Source organism: Plectropomus leopardus, chromosome 20 (assembly GCF_008729295.1).
Source record: "Plectropomus leopardus isolate mb chromosome 20, YSFRI_Pleo_2.0, whole genome shotgun sequence".
Lineage (NCBI taxonomy): Eukaryota > Metazoa > Chordata > Actinopteri > Perciformes > Serranidae > Plectropomus > Plectropomus leopardus.
The window spans coordinates 2,100,747-2,121,106 of record NC_056482.1 but is presented as its reverse complement, the minus strand read 5'-3'; the positions used below and the strand labels follow the sequence as shown (position 1 = coordinate 2,121,106).

At 40.7% G+C, this 20,360-nt stretch overlaps 1 protein-coding gene across 2 annotated transcripts in view; it reads left to right on the top strand.

The window, feature by feature from the left end:
• Positions 1 to 20,360, top strand: part of LOC121959637 (long-chain fatty acid transport protein 6) — a 64,809-nt gene that overhangs the window by 23,175 nt on the left and 21,274 nt on the right. For both annotated transcript variants that reach the window (XM_042509054.1, XM_042509056.1), the window contains exon 5: positions 17,890 to 18,084. In XM_042509054.1, the coding sequence (XP_042364988.1) occupies positions 17,890 to 18,084 (195 nt within the window). The remainder of the gene's footprint in view (positions 1 to 17,889; positions 18,085 to 20,360) is intronic.

The following is a 20,360-nucleotide window of genomic DNA, read 5'->3' as shown; positions in this document are numbered from 1 at the left end:
ATGCCCATCTTCTCAACACCAGGGCCAGTGTCCGCATAGTGTTTCTTTTTTTCAGCCCTGACATCTTTCTTCAGTTGTTCCCAATGAGGACAGAGCTTAGAGAAAAAGCACTGCACCCGGCGCTCTGCTCTTATTGAGCAGCCGCTCCAAGGGCTTCTAGCTGAAAAACTGAATTTTTTAGAAAGGCACTGGTGATGCCATTACTGTGGCCAGGGGCGGAGCTAGACTCACAGTACAGTGGGGGCAGAGCTCTCTCAGGAGGACCTTGTGACTAAGTTATTTTAAAATATACAGCTGTAAAATAGTGGATATATCCATAAGCTATATATGATGAATCATTTGTTGAGCCAAGCAAGCCATATGTCCAATAAAACATACAGTCAAGCCACTTTGTGGTGCAAGCTTGTTCTGAAGAGCAAATTAAGAAAGCAGGTTGCCAGTCAAAATGTAAGTTATTAAAAGGCAAGGAATGAGAGAGTAGGAGAAGTGTGATTGTGAGTGCTGAACGCAGTTTCCGCTGTCTGAGGCTCATTAAACCGCCCGATTTATATTTTGTCTCCATTTTGTTATACCAATCTTAACCGCTAGATTAAAACAATTCAAACAGCAAACTGCAGCGGATCAGAATGAGGTTTATGTACATTTGCAATATGTTCTTTGTAGCCCAGTGAGGTCTGAGCCCAGGAATCCCCAAGATGCATGGTGGTGAAGAGAGCAGTTCTTAAAATAGCCTTTAATTTTGCCAATTTTCCGAAATACAAATGTCACTCTATGATTTCTGTTGTGTTTAATGTGCCTGCTTAGAACAGAGTTGTTTTTGTTGATTATTGTCATTTCTGTGCTGGTTTATAATTCTAACTATGAGTGAAGCGGCCATTACATTCCATCACACCAGCTGAACTAGTATGTTAAGTATACCATGCATGCATGGGAAACCCACCACGCAGTAATGATCCATAGCAACAAGCACACTGGTTACTGCCAGTGACCAGTGCCAACAGTAAGAGAATGCCTGTCAGGGGGCCCTGTACCTGGTGGGTGCAGGTTCAGACTAGACTGTACTTGTGTTGTCACCCAATGATATGACGCATTATGACGCTGTGACTTCTCCTTTTTTTAACCTCCTTGAACCCCATCAGGCAGTTGGCTGACATGGCAGGGTAGTTGGCTTTAGTAAGCTCACCTGTGCTTTCCAGGTTATTAAAGGAGCCCCATGTATTCACTCGCTCCCTTCTTTCCTGCAGCAGATATCCACCCTGCATCACTGCCTTCTGGATGTGTACTTTTAACTCTTCCACAGCGCACTCGAGTCATCACTTACTTTGTAGATCCATTGTTCATGGCAGCTGTGGATCAGTGTTTGAGTGTAGGATTGGTGGTTTGATCCCCGGTTCCTCAGGTCAACATGTCGAAGTATCCTTGGGCAAGATACTGAACCCCAAATTACTCCCACTGGCTTTTCCATCGGTGTGAGAGTTTGTATGAATGGTTAAAAACTGAGTAGCAGGTGGCACCATGTTTGGTAGCTTCAGCCACCAGTGTGTTATTGTGTATGTGAATGGCTGAATGTGACTCGTGGTGTGTAAGCATAGTTGAACCACTAGAAAAGTGCTATGCAAGTCTGTTTGTTTTAGCTAAATCTTTTGTTTAGACTCCCTCTGCCAAAATATAACATGCATCTATTGTAATTAAATAATATAAAATAAATTATTCTGAAATGGGCCATTCTACATAATGAGCACTTTTGTAACTTTGAGTATATTTTGATGCTAATATTCTTTAACTTTTACTTGAATGATATCTTGAATGCAGGACTTTTACTTAACTGAACATTTTGACACAGTAGTGTTACTACTTTTAATTAATGGGGCCTCATTTTCAGGATCATATTTGTATTTTGGGGGTCTACTGGAATAGATTTACATGTTTTTTTTTCATTTATTTTATTTTCTTTGGAAATGTTGCCATACAAATGCAATACAGTAGGTGTGTACTTAAACTAACATTTCTCCCCCTTTTTTTTCATACATAGAGATACTTGAGATACTTGGGTACATACATACACATGTACTGTATTGCAAATCCTACAAGGTCAAGTCAAGTCAATTTTATTTATAGAGCCCATTATCACAAAACATGTTTTGCCTCAGAAGGCTTTACAGTGTACGACATCCCTCTGCCGTTAGACCCTCACATCACCCAAGGAAAAACTCCCGAAAAAGAACCCCTGAACGGGGATAAAAAAAGGAAGAAACCTCAGGAAGAGCGGTAGAGGATGATGAGGGATCCCTCTTCCAGGACGGACAGACGAGCAATAGATGTCGTAAATAACAAATGAAATACAATCATGGCAAAAAAAAGAAAGAGAAAGAGAGAGGGGGAGAGAGGCACAGCAATAATAGAAACAGATGCATGTCATATTACAATAACGGTAGTTGTGAAATTATTAATTGCACTCTATGATGATGTTGAGGGAGATGATAACAGTCTCATGCATATGCTGATAGGGAGGTGTCCAAAGGCAAGATCACAACATCGGCGCAACCACGACCAGACCACAATCAGGGCGAGCGGGGGGCACAGTATCAGTACAGCCACAGCACGAGCACAACCAAAGGCAGGGTTGCAGCATCAGCACAGTTATCACCACAGTCAGGCACAGTCAAGGTTATGGCCAGGATCCAGGAAAACTAGGAAACAAGAGAGCAGGAATGCTCCCGAGAGGCAACAGGATTAGCGTAGTGCAGTTCAACAGACCGTAATCACGAGCCCCAGGTAGTGACAGTACCACATGGCTATCACAGATGTAAGGCTAAGCTAAACTACTGACGCTAAGCTAAGCTTGCAAATGGCAATGCAGTTGACAGACATGCATGATTTTCCGATGGCGGCATTGAGAGAAGGAAAAGGAGCTCAGCGTATCAGAGGAAGTCCCCCGATAGGTTAAACCTATGTCAGCCTAACTATGGGCTGGTCCAGGCAGCCTGAGCCAGCCCTAATTATAAGCTTTATCAAAGAGGAAGGTCTTAAGTCTACCCTTAAAAGTTGAAACGGTGTCTGCCTCCCTGACCGATAATGGAAGATGGTTCCATAGGAGAGGAGCATGGTAGCTGAAGGCTCTGGTTCCTATCCTACTTTTGGAAACTTTGGGAACCACATGTAACCCTGCATTTTCAGATCGCAGTGATCTTGAGGGTTGGTAAGGAACTATGAGCTGTGACAGATAGGATGGAGCCTGACCATTTAGTGCTTTGTAAGTAAAGAGGAGGATTTTAAATTCAATCCTGGATTTCACAGGGAGCCAGTGCAACGAAGCTAAAACAGGAGAAATATGATCCCTTTTCTTGCTTCCAGTTAAAACACAAACAGCAGCATTCTGCACCATTTGGAGAGACCTAAGAGATTTGTTGGTGCAACCAAATAATAGGGAGTTACAGTAATCCAGCCTAGAGGTGACAAATGCATGTACTAATTTTTTAGCATCTGTTCGGGAGAGGATATGTCTAATTTTTGCGATGTTACGCAAGTGAAAGAAAGATGTCCTTGAAGTTTGTTTTATTTTATATGGGAGGCAAAGGATAAATCTTGATCAAATAAAACTCCGAGGTTCTGTACAGTAGTGCTAGAGGCCAAGGTGATGCCATCTAGAGAAATTACATTTTTGGAAAAGGAGCTTCTGAGGTGTTTGGGGCCAAGAACAATAACTTCAGTTTTGTCTGAATTCAACATCAGGAAATTACGGCTCATCCAGGCTTTTACATCCTTAAGACATGTTTGAAGTCTAGATAGCTGATCAGTTTCATCTGGTTTCATAGATAGATATAATTGCGTATCATCAGCATAACAATGGAAATTTAAGGAATGTTTTCTAATTATGTTGCCTAGAGGAAGCATATATAAAGTAAAAAGGATTGGTCCAAGCACCGAACCTTGTGGCACTCCAAAACAGACCTTTGTATGTGCGGAGTGTTGATCATTGATGTGAACAAATTGGGAATGATCTGATAAGTATGACTTAAACCAGGCTAGTGACATTCCTTTAAGGCCAACTAAGTTTTCAAGTCTGTGCAGTAAGATTTGATGGTCAATGGTGTCAAATGCGGCACTGAGATCTAATAAAACAGACAGGATTAAACAGTCATTATTAATTTTTGCTAGTGCTGTCTCTGTACTATGATGAACTCTGAAGCCTGACTGAAAGTCCTCGAATAAACTGTTTTCTTGGAGAAAGTCACAGAGTTGATAAGCAACTCAGCATCTCAAGGATTTTAGAAATAAAGGGGAGATTAGATATCGGTCTATAGTTAGCTAAAATCTCAGGATTGAGAATGGGCTTCTTTAGAAGGGGTTTAATGACAGCTACTTTAAAGGACTGTGGTACATGGCCCGTTAATAAAGACGCATTGATTATATCTAATAAAGAATTGTCTAACAAGAGTAAAGCTTCCTTAAGTAGCCTAGGTGGGATGGGGTCTAGAAGGCATGCTGATGTCTTAGATGCAGAAATCAAAGCAGAGGGTCGGCGAAGGTCAATGGGGGAAAACTGTCCAAATAAATTTCAGGCCTTGCTGCTGAGGTCAAGTCAAGTCAAGTCAGTTTTATTTATAGAGCCCATTATCACAAAACAAGGTTTGCCTCAGAGGGCTTTACAGTGTACGACATCCCTCTGCCCTTAGACCCTCACATCACCCAAGGAAAAAACTCCCCAAAAAGAACCCCTGTAACGGGGAAAAAAAAGAGGAAGAAACCTCAGGAAGAGCGGTAGAGGATAGTGAGGGATCCCTCTTCCAGGACGGACAGACGAGCAATAGATGTCGTAAATAGCAAGTGAAATACAATCATGGCAAAAAAGGAAAGAGAAAGAGAGGGGGGGAGAGGGGGGAGGAGGAGGGGGGGGGGGGGGGGGCACAGAACAATAGAAACAGATGCATGTCATATTACAATAATGGTAGGTGTGAAATTAGTAATTGCTCTCTATGATGATGTTGATAGAGATGATAACAGTCTCATGCATATGTGAAAGGGAGTTGTCCAAAGGCAAGACACGGCATCGGCGAACCAGGACCAGACCACGATCAGGGCGAGCGGGGGGCACAGAATCAGTACAGCCACAGCACGAGCACAACCAAAGGCAGGGTCGCAGCATCAGCACAGCAATCACCACGGTCAGGCACAGTCAAGGTTACGGCCAGGATCCAGGGAAACTAGGAAACAAGGGAGCAGGAAATGCTCCCGAGAGGCAACGGGATTAGCGTAGTGCAGTTCAACAGACCCAGGCTCTGTAATCGCGAGCCCCAGGTGGTGAGAGTACCACATGGCTATCACAGAGCTAAGTTAAGCTTGCACATGGCAATGCAGTAAACAGACATGCATGATTTCTGATGGCAGCATTGAGAGAAGGAAAGGAGCTCAGCATATCAGAGGAAGTCCCCCGGCAGGTTAAACCTATGTCAGCCTAACTATGGGCTGGACCAGGCAACCTGAGCCAGCCCTAATTATAAGCTTTATCAAAGAGGAAGGTCTTAAGTCTACCCTTAAAAGTTGAAACGGTGTCTGCCTCCCTGACCGAAAATGGAAGATGGTTCCATAGGAGAGGAGCATGGTAGCTGAAGGCTCTGGTTCCTAACCTACTTTTGGAAAGAAATTTTGGGAACCACAAGTAACCCTGCGTTTTCAGAGCGCAGTGATCTTGAGGGTTGGTAAGGAACTATGAGCTGTGACAGATAGGATGGAGCCTGACCATTTAGAGCTTTATAAGTAAGGAGGAGGATTTTAAATTCAATCCTGGATTTCACAGGGAGCCAGTGCAAAGAAGCTAAAACAGGAGAAATATGATCCCTTTTCTTGCTTCCCGTTAAAACACGAGCAGCAGCGTTCTGCACCAGTTGGAGAGACCTAAGAGATTTGTTTGGGCAACCAAATAATAGGGAATTACAGTAATCCAGCCTAGAGGTGACAAATGCATGTACTAATTTTTCAGCATCTGTTTGTGATAGGATATGTCTAATTTTTGCGATGTTACGCAAGTGAAAGAAAGCCGTCCTTGAAGTTTGTTTTTTATATGGGAGGCAAAGGATAAATCCTGGTCAAATAAAACTCCGAGGTTCCTTACAGTTGTGCTAGAGGCCAAGGTAATGCCATCTATCTAGAGAAATTAAATTGTTGGAAAAGGAGCTTCTGAGGTGTTTTGGGCCAAGAACAATAACTTCAGTTTTGTCTGAATTCAACATCAGGAAATTACGGCTCATCCAGGCTTTTACATCCTTAAGACATGTTTGAAGTCTAGATAGCTGATCAGTTTCATCTGGTTTCATAGATAGATATAATTGCGTATCATCAGCATAACAATGGAAATTTAAGGAATGTTTTCTAATTATGTTGCCTAGAGGAAGCATATATAAAGTGAAAAGGATTGGTCCAAGCACCGAACCTTGTGGCACTCCAGGTGTATTATGCTTTGTTTGTAGGGTCTTATCTTGAGGTCAGAGGTCTAGGGATGATTACGTCTTGGAATCAGATGAGTAGAATATTGATACTAGGCTTACATGACATGGACTGTGGCCCCTTGGGGGTTATTTTTGTGATTGAACACAATAGGTGAGGAATGTTTACTGATGAATGTGTAGATGCTTGTACCTATATAAGAGACATGCATGAGTTGTAAGACAGAGATTCACATTGGTCCCGAATCTTCTCCCAGGCAGACTAGGGTGCCTGGTGGATGCTGAAAAGTTTGTTGTAATAAATTAATTCTTATGCAACCAAGTCGGTGTCAGTGGCGGTTCCTTCATCGTCTTTCATTGCTAGATTAAGATATCGACACTACACACTACAGTCAGTTGAGGGCAAGAGATGATGGATTTTATCTCGAATAGTTTAATTTTATTATTTTAAGAAATTCATAAAGTCGTCACTGCTTAGGGCCGAAGGAAACAAGGCTCTATGGAGATGTGATCTGAGTCTAATAAAAGTGCAGTGTTGAAAAGAAACCTGGGATTGTTTTTGTTTTCCTCAATAATGATGAGTAATAGTTTGCCCTGGCATGGTCGAGGGCTTTTATACACTTTAAGACTGTCCAGCCAGACTAAACGGGACTCTTCCAGTTTGGTTGAATGCCAATGTCTTTCAAATTTCCGTGATGTTTGTTTCAATTTGCGAATCTGGCGGTTAAACCCATGGAGCTAATTTTCTTTGTTTCATTATTTTCTACTTGAAGGGGTGCAACAGTGTCGAGAGCTGATCGCAGTGAGCAAGTAGCATTATCGATGAATAGTCAATTTGATTGATTAAAGTTAGTAGTAAAGTTCTCAGTCGCTGTAAGACATGGTAATGATGTCAAAGCAGAAGGAATTAGTTTCTAAAGCTAGCCACTCTGAATCAACCTGGCTACATCTAGAAAAGTAACTCTTACTGAGAGTTTTGTAGTCGAGTAATAAAAGTTGAAAATTTATTAAATAATGCCCTGGCATGGCGGAATCTCAGGAAAGACTTTAATAAATCTGTCCAATATCAATGCCGTATGCAAAACTCTTCGAGGTTTGTGATTGTAGCGGTGGGTGGGTTTTTCAAACTTTTGGATGTTTGTTTCAGATTTAAGGCTATCTGGACTTATTAACATCCATGGAATGTTAATTTTCCCCTACGATAATTTCTTTTCTTGATTTGAGCAACAAACTCGAGATGATCGCAGTGAAGCCAGATAGCATTATCAGATGAGATAAAAGATCCCTTTGAGAATGACTTAAGGGAGAAAATTAAAACACTGTCAACGTTCAAATTTTCTAAACATGGCTGATTCAAACATGTCAGATTCAGGAATTAGTTTCTTAAATTGTGCCCCCCTACACTGTACCACCATCTTGAATCCTCTGGCCTGCTAACTCTGCTTTTCCAGTCCTAGTGGTACATGTAAAAGGAGTAGTTCATTTTTTATTTGTGGTCTGACACAGCAGGAACTCAGGAATAGACTGCCCTTTTTTTTTCCTATCGAATGCCGTTGTGCAAGGACTTGTTTATTTATCGTTAGGGTTTGATTGTTTTCTTATTTCCTGTTGGGTGGGTTTATGTACACACTATTTACTGATTAGCCTTTTTCGACAAAAGCTTGTTCCCATGCAGAACTTTCTGGCTGTCACTATTAACAACCTCCTGTATTATGTTTAAATCCCCTTTTATCTCTTATGGACATGTATGGCCTTAGTTTTTGTATGAAACTAAACTCTTGAATAATCTCATAAAAAATCATATGTAAAGAAATTCAGAGTATGGGCCGGGGGCGCGGTACACTATGACAAATAGAATTGGCTGTAGAGTTTTCCAGGATGGGTGAGAAAGAAAAGAAAAAGGCTTTCAAATGAACTATAGATTAGCTTAGCTTAGTGTGAATTGCTAAGCTTGAATCAAAAATAGCAGCGACTCCCCTCCTCTGCCAGTGTCCCGCACAACGTGACTATTTATATGACCAGGAGGAGTAGATTCATTCAGGCTAACGTACTCTTCAGGACAAAGCCAGGTCTCAGTGAGGCATAATAAATCAATATGGTTATCCAATATTAAATCAGTGACTAAATGAGCCTTGGTTGATAAGGATCTAATGTTCAAGAGTCCGCATTTAATTCTCTTGTTATGATGCTGTTTGGACAGGAGATGAGTTAATTTTTATGAGATTTTCTTGTACAACTCCCCTTTTGTTTATTTTAGCTTTAAACAAATGAAGTGGCCGGGGGACAGACACTGTTTTTATAACATTTACGTTATGGGTGTGTGACTGTGCTAGAGGAAGCTCAGAGAAGCGTGTAAGACTGCGACTCTGAACCCTGGTCCCAACTCTGGTTTGTCATGGCTTTGGGCCTCTAATAAACTCAGCCAGATTCCTAGAGAGTTTCCTAGAGAGCGGCTCCATCCAAAGTGGGATGGATGCCGTCCCTCCGGATAAGACCAAGTTTCCCCCAAAAGGAGTGCCAATTATTAACGAAGCCCACATCATTTGCTGGACACCACCACGACAACCAGTGGTTGAGTGCTGACATGCGGCAAAACATGTCATCACTGAAGGTGTACATATCAAATATGATATATCTGTACAGTAAAAGGCTTTCACCCCGAGGCATAATTAGCAAAAAGAGAGCCGTGAAAGAAAAACAGAACATCCAAACTGCTAACAAACAAGAGCACAAATATTAGGGTGAGAAAGCAAATACAGAATAGGTATTTTTGTATAAAATAAAATAAATACATTTAAAGGGAAAAAAAAGAACAAAAACAGTATGACTAGTTGAACAGTATGCTGTGATTTGCATGGAGAGATGCTACTTTATGGATGACTGCTAGGTGGTATAAGGCAAAGCTACGTAAACCTACGTATGTCAATACCAGGTCCAAATGGAGAAGAATTTATCTCTACACCCTCTTTGCGTGTATTTCATCCTTTCTAACTGTATGAATTGCATCAGGTCGCCCAACCACAAAGAAAATCTAGGTGGGTTTTTTTATTTCCAATTTAATAATTTGCATGCGTGTTTTAAAAGCAATAATATTTTTATGTCTTTTCCATGTTTATAGAATGTTTCCTATCCGTAAGACCAAATACGGCTGCTGTTGCATTGGGTCGGAAGTCAATATTAAGTTCTTTTGATAATGTTTCAAATATCACAGACTAATAGGTTGCCAAGGCAGGCCACGACCAAAACATGGGTTAAGTTGGCAGGGGTATTATGACACCTATCACGCCTCGCATCTGTATAAGGATATATTTTAGCAGCCTTGCCTTGGAAAGATGGGTGCGATGTAAGACTTTGAACAGATGTATCATGTTCAGTTTTGCACAGGAGGAGCTGTCATTCACTCTTTGTAAAGTGCTGTTGCAAATGTCCTCCTCTAAGTCCTCCCCCAGTTCATCCACACAGTCTGCTCTAATTTTTACTGAGGTTATAAGCCGTTTATTCTTGAAATTAATCTTGAGTTAAAGGGAGGTTCTAACATTTCATTTAAACATGGGGCTAAGGGTATGTGTGGAAAGTTAGGGTCATGGTGCTGAAGGAAGTGGCGGAATTGGAAATACAGAAATAAACTGGACCGTGGGAGGCCAAATTTGGATGATAAGTCCTCAAAGCTACACACAGTCTATATACATATCTTTAAACTTTAAAAAATATGTCTTTGCCAAAGAGAGAATTCAGAGTCTAATATAGCTGGGGGGAAAAGATGATTATTGCACATAGGACTTATGTGGAAAGATTTTTAAACTCAAAGTTCTGTCCACTGAAACCATATCTTTAGGGTATTTATGACGACTGGATTTTTAGTAGAAAATACTGTGTGGAATAGAGAGGCGAAGACTGGAAGTGACCAGGGCTCTGAGGGATGTTGAGATGCATGATGTGGTTTCAAATTGGCACTAGTGTGTATAAGGAATGTAATTTAGGCCTCTGTAGCAATTCTAACTAGGGCCCGACCGATTCATCAGCCGGCCGATTTAATCGGCCAATTATAGCCATTAGAGAATAATCGTCAATCTGCCAAAAGCCGATGTTATTTTTTTAATTTTTTTTCACTAAAAAAATGCAGGGAATATGGTGTTTTTCTTAGAAATTATGTCCTTGTGTTACGTATCCAGTAGTGGACGCTCCGACTCCTTTTATGTCACACTCCAGTGACCCCACAGCAGAGTGAAATAGCGAAGACTGAAGAGCCAGTAGCACATTTACTAAACCAAGCGGTTTGCCTCAATGGTAAGTTTATAACTAGTTTTTGAAATAAACAACATAACTCAATAAGTTTCCCATTTCCCATGACATGCCTTGTTGTGTCTATCACGCTTGACTGATATGTTAGGAAGCTACAGTTAGGATAACCTACCTTAAATATTACCCTGCTAAACACTTTAACCGAGTCAGTAACGGCACAATGAACGTAATGCTTGCTGAAAATAAATGCAGCCCACAGACTGTGTTTTTTAACTTATGGCTCTGAGGAGGAAAAAGCATTTCTGGTCGAAGTTATAATTTCTATGGAGGAAAGAAAATGTGAACACACGTTTAGAGGACATCAGAGAGGCGCATTTCAAATCATGTTTTACCAGAGACTTTTATAACGCTGTTTATCCACCTACCTATTAAAACTACAGATAATAATTTATTAAATACACTCACTGACCACTTCATTAGACACTGCGCAATGTAATGCACACCAATAACAGCCCTGCGATGAATTCTACTTCAATAAATGTATTACTTTGTAAATGTTGACAAAAGACTTCTTAATGTTTACTGAGATGATAGTGGGTGTTGATGTTGGTGTGGAGAGCAGTATACTGAGAGGTGTTCAGGATATTTTGACCATCTGATGCATGTGAGTCCGCTACCACCTCAATAATAACCTTAACTCACTGGTGAAGGAGTGTGTAATATTTGTGCAGCTTCTGTAAGCCAGGGATCCATCAGACAAAAAGCAAAAAATATTGTCCCTTTAATCCCTTTATGAGGAAGCACAGGGTAAGATGACACAATCAAAGAAAGTGTCACAGTCATAGACTCAGCCCACACTCATGCAAGCCTTTGATAGGACCACAAAGTGGACCCCCGATGACCCAAGAGCAAAGGAAATGGACAAATTGATCATGGAGGTGATTGCAACTGATATGCTGCCCTATGTGGTTGTGGAGGGTACAGGCTTTAAAAGATTACTGGCCAAGTCAGAGCATAGATATCCTCAGAAAAGTGAGAAGTATTTCCGTGCTGAACTGATGGACGAAATGTACGCACAAGTTGCAACAAGAGTTAAGCAACTTCTTTCAGTGGAAAATGCAGGAAACAGCATTTCCTTTACTACTGACTGTTGGTGTGGAGCAGCTGAGGCTCTCATGAGCTTAACTGCTTACTTCATTGACAAGAACTGGGTGAGAGTCCGGGTTGTGTTAAATGTAAAGGCCATGTTTTTTCATATGCTGCTTGTTCCACATAATTTCTTATAATAAGAGTATTTGAAAATAGTAAAATGTTCTTTCAATTTATATCTTTGTAACAAGCATTTGGAATTATATTTAGGCCATCAAAAGCAGGTGTTCCATGGCCAAAGCAAATAGCAGTGGACTAATTGGACACCCCTGACAGTTGAAAATGCTGTGATGGCCTACTGTTTGTGATCACCGAAGCTTTGGAGCTGGGAAGTTCAGTCTCAGTCCTGTGCATTGTGCTTATGGAAGGTGCCTGGACATTATTAAAGAAATTTTTCATGTCAGTACTGTCATTTGTCATTTCTGACATATATAGTTTTGAGTAAAATAAGGTAAATGTGTCATTAATTTCTTCTGGGTCAATTGTTAATTCACCATTTACTTTCCCTATTTGTGGGATTTGTTGAGAGACTGAGTGGCTCTTCATCTGCTGTGCTAATAAACGGCCAGTTTTTATCGCCATGTTCATAAACATATCTCTTTGATTTTAACAAAAGTTGTTCAGTCTTTTCAGTTGATAACAAATTATATTGTGTTTGAAGGTCCAGGTTTCTTTTTTGAAGAGTTCTGGGGAGCGGGAGATAGAGTTTTGAGCATCCACCACATTTATTGATTTAATGAGCTCTTCCTGTTTAATTCCTTTCATTTTGTTAATTTCAGCAGCATACCAAATAATCTTACCTCTGATAACAACTTTTAGGGTTTCCCAGAGAAGGAAGGGGGAAATGTTATCAGTTTTGATTTGTTCTAAGAAGTCATCGTTTTTTGGGATATCGCACCATCAGCCAGTAAATTTTTGTCAATTATATATTTATATATATCATAATTCAATTATAGTTGAGTATTCAGTTTTTGTGACAAAGTGCACAAGGGTTCTGTCAATAAAAAAGTAATTTATTCTGCTATATGAATGATACAGGGGAAAAGAAGGAAAAGGATTTACTTTGAGGGAATAGAAAACAACAAGGGCTGACACCCCCAATACTTGATTAATAACACAAATAAGATCACCACCGAAAATTAGTTGTTGAGAATTCAAATCCACTATTAATGAAATAGTTTTTCTCATAAATTTATCATCATCCTACTTTGGAACGTAGATGTTAACCAAAACAACAGGTTCCTTGAAGAGGAACCCAGGTACCATCACATATCTCACTTTTAGATCTGAGATAACAGCAGTTGCATTGAACTGAATCTTTTTATGTATCAATATAGCTGTTCCACATATTTTTGAATTTTAATTTGAATGGAAAACACTCAGTAAGTGAGTTTCCTGTAAAAATGCAATGTTGCATTTTAAATATGTAAGATGATTGAATATTTTAGCTCTTTTTACAGGCCCATTTAATCCCTTTACGTTCCAACTAATAAATCGTATAGCCTTTCTTGTGTTAGTATTAGTTTCCATGTTCAACCAAACAGTACAATGGTGATAACAATAACAAAGTTTGAGAAAGGTTGAAAATAAGTGCCCACCTTCATAAGTGGTATCTCTAAAAAGCCAAAATAAAATAAAGTCTGCAAAAATCTAGTGGTGTCTCTACCCGTAACCCTAGCCCATATCCCGAACATCGCTTTCAATCAGAAGTCTCGCCTCGTCATTTTTTGTGACAAGCAGAACCTGCAACAACATGCTATTTCAGAAAACTTCTGGTAATACAGCCTCTTAATACCTCTGCCCAAGGAGGCCCCCAGTGATTTGTAAAAGCCTTAATCAAAAACTTTATTCATTCGAAGTGAGAACGAAAAAGTATATTTATATATCACTATTAGACAGAACAACATCTGTAATACAATGATCATTCTAAGTGTGTGAAACACAGCCTATGTGACAGAAATTAAAATAAAATAAAATAAAAAAATAAAAGAGTTATCTGTATAACAGAAAAGCTGCAGACGTGCATGTGTAATGTGGATTTGCCCAGCAGTGACATCAACCAGTGTCTATACCTTGAGTCCGTGGGTTGCTGACAGGGCAGGATAACACAGTAAATATGCACAGTTCAAGAGGTTACCTGACTCCAGCTGTACAGTCCAATGCAAAGAATGAGAGAAAAAAAAACCTTAAACAAACATACAATCCTACTCCTTTCCAAACCTGTCATGGTAAAACTTGAGCTTCATCAGGCGAGTCGAAAGTGAGCACGTCGTCCCCAAACATCATTCGCAGCTGGGCCCGGTATAACAGGTAGAACTTCATGTTCTTCTGGTACAGGGCATTGTTTAACACCATTAAATGTTGCTAGCTTTTTAGCGAGAGCTGTGCCTACATCCTGATAGACCCGATATACTTCATCCTGATATACTTCAGCTTGTGATTTCTGGCCCAGCACAGTAAAGTTTCTTTCTGCTGGTATCTGGAGAAACAAACCAGGAACGTGCAGGGGGATATCCCACAACCAGTCCTAAATGTTGGGGTCCGGTGGGCTCTCTCCAGCTCGAGCGGTGCAGGAAAAACATGGGCTCTTGTTGCTTGCATCAACACCTCCGACATGAATTTCACTGGGTCTTTGCCAACCTCACTACCTTTGGGAATGTTTACTATGCAGAGATTAGCGCTCCGTGACTGGTTCTTGAGGTCGACAAGCCTGTCAAGTGACAAAAGTGGTGGACTCAGCTGTTCAAAGTTATCACCGGCTACAAACTCAACGGAGGTAAGGCAACTCCGGAAGGAGTTCACTGTTGTCTGTAGTGAGTCCAATGATGCCTGCAGTGGTTTGACGGCTTCCTGGATCAAGAAGGAGATATCGTCCCTTAGTGAGGTCCTTTGTTTTCCAAATTCTGCAGACAGTTGATCCATGGCAATGACTGCAGCGGTCTCGGTTTCTTTAGGTGCCGTCGAGGTTTTTGTCGAAGGCGGTAGGTTGTTAGCTGCAAGTGATGCTAGCTTACCTGCAGTGCTAGTGGCAGCATGTGTGGCCGGGGTTTGTACGCTGTTAGCTGGTCTGGAGTTCTTAGAATTGCTCATCTTTTCGAGAAAAAGTCTGTGCAAGGTCAAGTAATGGCAGATATGTCAAAGTTTTGAGAAGTGGACTAAGAGCCCTCTTGAGTGCGTCCTCTCCCTACATATCTCAGCCGTAAGGTTTACATGCTTTAATGTTAAAAAAAAAACATCATGTGTCTCACACTTCCCTCTGCTGCAGCACCTCTGACTGAAACAGTCTGTCTGAGCTTATGTACCGCCTCCCGAGAAGCCCAATCTGCTTTGATTGGCCAGCTGGCTCTATACACACTCAAACAAGCCCCCAGGAAGTGCGGCAGGCATTGATACAAATTTTACATAGTGGCCAAAAGTTGAATTACCATGTTCGGGTTGGTCACGTGATGCACACTGGCCCAGAAAGACTTTTCCCCGTTGACATACACAGGGAAAGAGACGCCTGTAAATCATTTAATCATTTTTTGTGAGGGTCAGAACCCCTGCAAAATGGCTTATATCCCTGTCTAAATTTTAACCATCCAGTTCAATAACATTTGTTAAGTCTAACAGAGCTGCAAGATTACATTTTTTAGACTGTCTTTCAAGCTAGCAAGTCACTAATCCGGAGGTCGGTTTCTCCGCCAGCAGAAATTACCCGCTTTTTCTGCGTTTTTTCTGCTTTATGCACCAATGAGCAGCTCTCATAGGAATGAACAAGGCCCCACCCCCATGGCTGTATCCAGACTTCTATATGATACATCCATGCATTCAAAGCACATTCTTTCCTATTTGTTACATTGTGATGTCACTAAGTTATGTAAGTCAACAGTAAAACTCAGGCAACAGGCAGCTCAGGAGCAGTGTCTTTTTAGGGATCTTGGCTGCAATCTTTGCTGCAATCTTGGCTGCGCCTGGATCGCAGTGATGGCTCTGCTGATGATGTGATCCTGATTTTGGTCGTGCTCGTGCTGTGGTTGCACTGATGCTGTACCTCCGGCTTGCCTTGATCTTGGTGTTGGTTGTGCTGTTGCTGTGGTCCTGTCTGATGCCATGATCCTGCTCGACGCAACCTTCTACTGCCATTATGATGAGTCATGCCTCCACTATTAATTTACGCATGGGACTCTTATCAACACTTATGATATTTGCATGTAACATCACATGCTATCAAAGAGTGCATTTAGTAATTTTACATCTATCATTATTGTTATATGATATGCTATTGTAACCATTATTGCTGTGCTTCTCTCTCCCTCTCTCTTCCCCTCTCTCTTTCTCTCTCTTTTTCCTTTTTGTCATTACTGTAATTTAATTGTTATTTATGACATCTATTGCACGTCTGTCAATCCTGGAAGAGGGATCCCTCCCCAGTCGCTCTTCCTGAGGTTTCTACCTTTTTTTACCCCCCATTACAGGGTTTCTTTGGGGAAGTTTTTCCTTCGATGATGTGAGAGTCTATGGTCAAAGGGATGTTGTATGCTGTAAAGCCCTCTGAGGCAAACTGTGTTTTGTGATAATGGGCTTTATAAATAAAATTGAACTGAATTGAATCAAGGGAGAGAGAGCTCCCTTTGGGTTAGGCTTTGGGCTTCATTACTTAGGAGACCTTTTACAAGCAGAAAAATGCTACACAAAACAGAAAAGAAAAGGAAAACCCCCAAAAAGCATAATAGGGCCCCTTTAAATAAATGATCCTGTTACTTCTTCCACCACTTTATGTTATCATTAGGTTATTGGAATATTGAATGGGTTTTCTTTCACTCACACACAATTCTGAGACAGTTCTTGCACTGTTCACTGTTCACTTCTCCATCATCTGCTGCCGTCACTGTCTCTCCACTGTGACTTTGAGAAGGTGCCTTCACACACTGATTTTTCACGTGTAGTGAAATTAATTGAACATATTTAGTGCTGGTTTGTTTTGAGCCACACTGTAAAGTTATGCAACAAGACTTCTTGATGATGGGTCAGATATTGCTGTGCAGTTAATGTGATGTGTTTTAAGTGCAACCTAAGCAGCACAGCGACTGCAACACACTCCTTCAACAGGGAAAAGGAACCAGACTCTTAAAAAGTTTTGCAAGTTGTGAAATGCTGTGACAAATTCTTAGTCATTTGTCTTGCCTTGTCAAATTTGTGAAATGAAATAGCTTACATTAGGTTATTTCTTTCTGTGTCTAAAAAGGAAATATTTTTGTGGAAAAAAAATCCTCTAAGTTTGTGTGTATTGTAGAACCAGATTGCAGAGTTTACAGACTTGTCAGTGAAAAGACACAATTATTTCCATCTGTGAACCCTCTCTGATTTGTCTTATCTTACATCTGTTTCTTACATCTGAAAATTTTAAAACTGTGACAATTAACTGCTCAAAGTGGATAATTATTCTGAGTTGAATGCCCATGCTAGGCCATGCCGTTAAACTAATGTGTTGCTGTCACAGTGTTTTGACATGAGAACCTTTTGGGCAGCTTGAGAGATGAAAGTGCGTGTCACACGCCGGAAGTATGAGCATTGGCAACAAAGGCTGCCAAGTTTTCAGAAAACTTGAAGTGAGACCAGTTGGAAGTTGGCAAAAGTGCGTTAGGCACGTGTGTTTCGGTGGGACCCCAAAGACATTCATTTTTAAGCTGTTTTTTTTTTTTACTTAAACACGATTATTTACAGACAATTTTCCAGATTCAGAACTTCTAATCCTTACCGTGAGAATAAAAGAATGGACAGAGAAATTCAACAATTTGGAGGTCAAAGAGTAACCTTAGTATTTTAATTATGTGGACAGGATGAAGTAAGTCAGTGAGGGACATTCACTCCTCTAGCTCGGTCCCCTACACTACAGGGTCTATCTGAAAACAGACTAGTCTGTGCAAAGTGAAGCTAAACATGTCCCAGACCCTTCACAGTACAGGACTCATATGTGATAAATATTCTCATCTAACTCTGGACAAGCCTGCACATAAGCATTTTTCCCAAAAGGTGGGACTGTTCCTTAATCTGAGTCTTGTCCTGCCTCCAGGTTCCAGAGGAGAGGGCTCACAGAGTTCGGCTGGCAGCAGGAAGTGGTCTCAGGTCAGATGTTTGGAAAGTGTTCGTCAAGCGCTTTGGGAGGATCAAGATCAGAGAGGGTTACGGCCTAACTGAGGCTGGCATTGGCTTTCTCAACTACACTGATGAGGTCGGACCAATTGGGAGGGCGAGTTATTTCAATAAGGTCAGTAACCTCACCAACACTTAGTAATGTTTCCTCAGGACCTGACTCACTGTATTTCGTTACTTTTTACAGTCTTCTTCTTCTTCTCTTCTTTTCTTCTTCTTCTTCTTCTTCTTCTTCTTCTTCTCCTTCTCCTTCTCCTTCTCCTCCTCCTGTGAAATCTGCCTTCCCATGCATGAAAATAAACACAACTTAAAACATAGTTCCATTTTTTTCAGATTAGGCGGCTGGCAAAGGTGAAGCCTTTCCTTGCACAACAGCACTTTAAAACAGCAATCCATGCCTTTATCACTTCTTGGCTGGATTACTGTAATGCACTTTATTTTGGAGTCAGTCAGTCCTCCCTCGCACGTCTCCAGTTGGTGCAAAACGCAGCCGCTCACCTCTTAACTGGAGTACATAAGAGGGAGCACATTACTCCCATCCTGGCCTCCCTCCACTGGCTGCCTGTGCACTTTAGAGTCCGTTTTAAGATTCTCTTATTCGTTTTTAAATTTTTCAATGTTCTGGCCCCATCTTATCTCTCTGAGCTCCTTCACCCCCACGCTTCTGTTCGGTGCCTCAGGTCAGCTGATCTGCTGCTCCTGGAGGTACCGAGGTCAAAACGGAAGCTCAGAGGGGATAGAGCTTTTTCTGTTGCTGCTCCTAAATTGTGGAGCGACCTTCCCCTCCACATTAGACAAGCCTCCTCACTGTCCATTTTTAAAACTCGTCTTAAAACCCATTTTTCTTCCTTGGCTTTCAACCCCGCATGAGACTCTGCTCCTGTTTTAGTGTTTTATGGTTTGTTTTAGTTATTGTTTTTAAATAGTTTTTTAAAAAACAAGAAAACAATTATCTTAGTGTTTATACCTGTTTTATTTCATCCATTTTTTAAATTTTTTTTTATTGTTTTATATCTGCGTTGTTTTGTCTATGTATGTACAGCACTTTGTTTCGGCTGTGGTTGTTTTTAAAGTGCTTTATAAATAAAGTTGAGTTGAGTTGAGTTGAGTTCTTTGACCTTCCACCTTTGAATTTTGCTCTAAGTGCCTGTGAAAAAAGTCTCAACCAGGGCGGTTGAGATTTAACAAGTGAATTTATGTAATAAAAGTGTCAGATTAAAGCTGGGAGGTTAGGTAGCACTGAATGTTGACAGGTGCGATGGATGAACAGTAGATGCTCAGGACTTTCACACTGGAGGTTAGGATTTGAGTCTTTTGTATTGTCATACTTTTTGTTAACAAATCTAATCTCAAAGTAATATAAACTGTATAACTGGATTCCTATTATTGATGCATTACTGTGTTTATTGCTTGAATGGTGCAGATGATAAAGGTACCTGACAGTATTAACAGAGACCACAGCAAATTCTGAAATCAACATCTCAACGTGTATGACAGCCGTTCCATTCCATTCCAGCACACCTCATTTATGACTTAATGAGGTACTAATTAGGTAAACCACCTAAACCAAATATTACTTAAGAAGGAAAAGTATTAAAACCACTGCTGTGTTCATCATTATCCTCTTGCAGAAGGATCAGCTGGAATGCAACAACAGTGCCAGCAGTACTTCAAAAATAATTGAAATCAAAAATAACTATTGACCTCTGCACTTCTGCTTGGCTCTGTTGTCAGGCTTTAGAAAATCCACCTGGGATTGCCTTTTTCTTTTCTCAGTGTTTTCAGAAACATTTTCAAGTGTAGTGCAACAGCAGCCAAAGAGTTCCTATAAACATTTGAGGAAAGAAATGCAGTACACACACAACAGTCTGACTGCAGTTCAGGAGCAGTGATTGAAACATTTGACAGCTGTGTGAAAGACTCCATGTCTCTGATTGGTTGTCTTTGTGTTTTTTTGCAAAACTATGAGGAGGCTGAGGAGCATAATTAGATTATTTGCCTCTTTTACTACTGTCAGGATATAGTGACAACAAAAAATTTGTTATATTTGCTAAAAAGTTAATGTAACATATTTATCACTGCTATTATAAAACAAATAATGGAGAAACACTTTATATATATATATATATATATACACACACACACACACACACACACACACACACACACACACACACACACACACACACTTACTTTTTACTTTGCAGAAAGATTCTTATTAAAGCAAAGTGGTGGTGGGGGGCAACTCTGGCAAATGTGAGAGGAGCAAAGCCACCATCAGCAATGTTTAGGGAAAAATTATGACGGGGGGATAGACCAGCCGACTGTGGCCCTCTTGATGTGTATCAGGGGTTACACAGTCCCAAATAGCCTACTGATACTGTAAGGCAG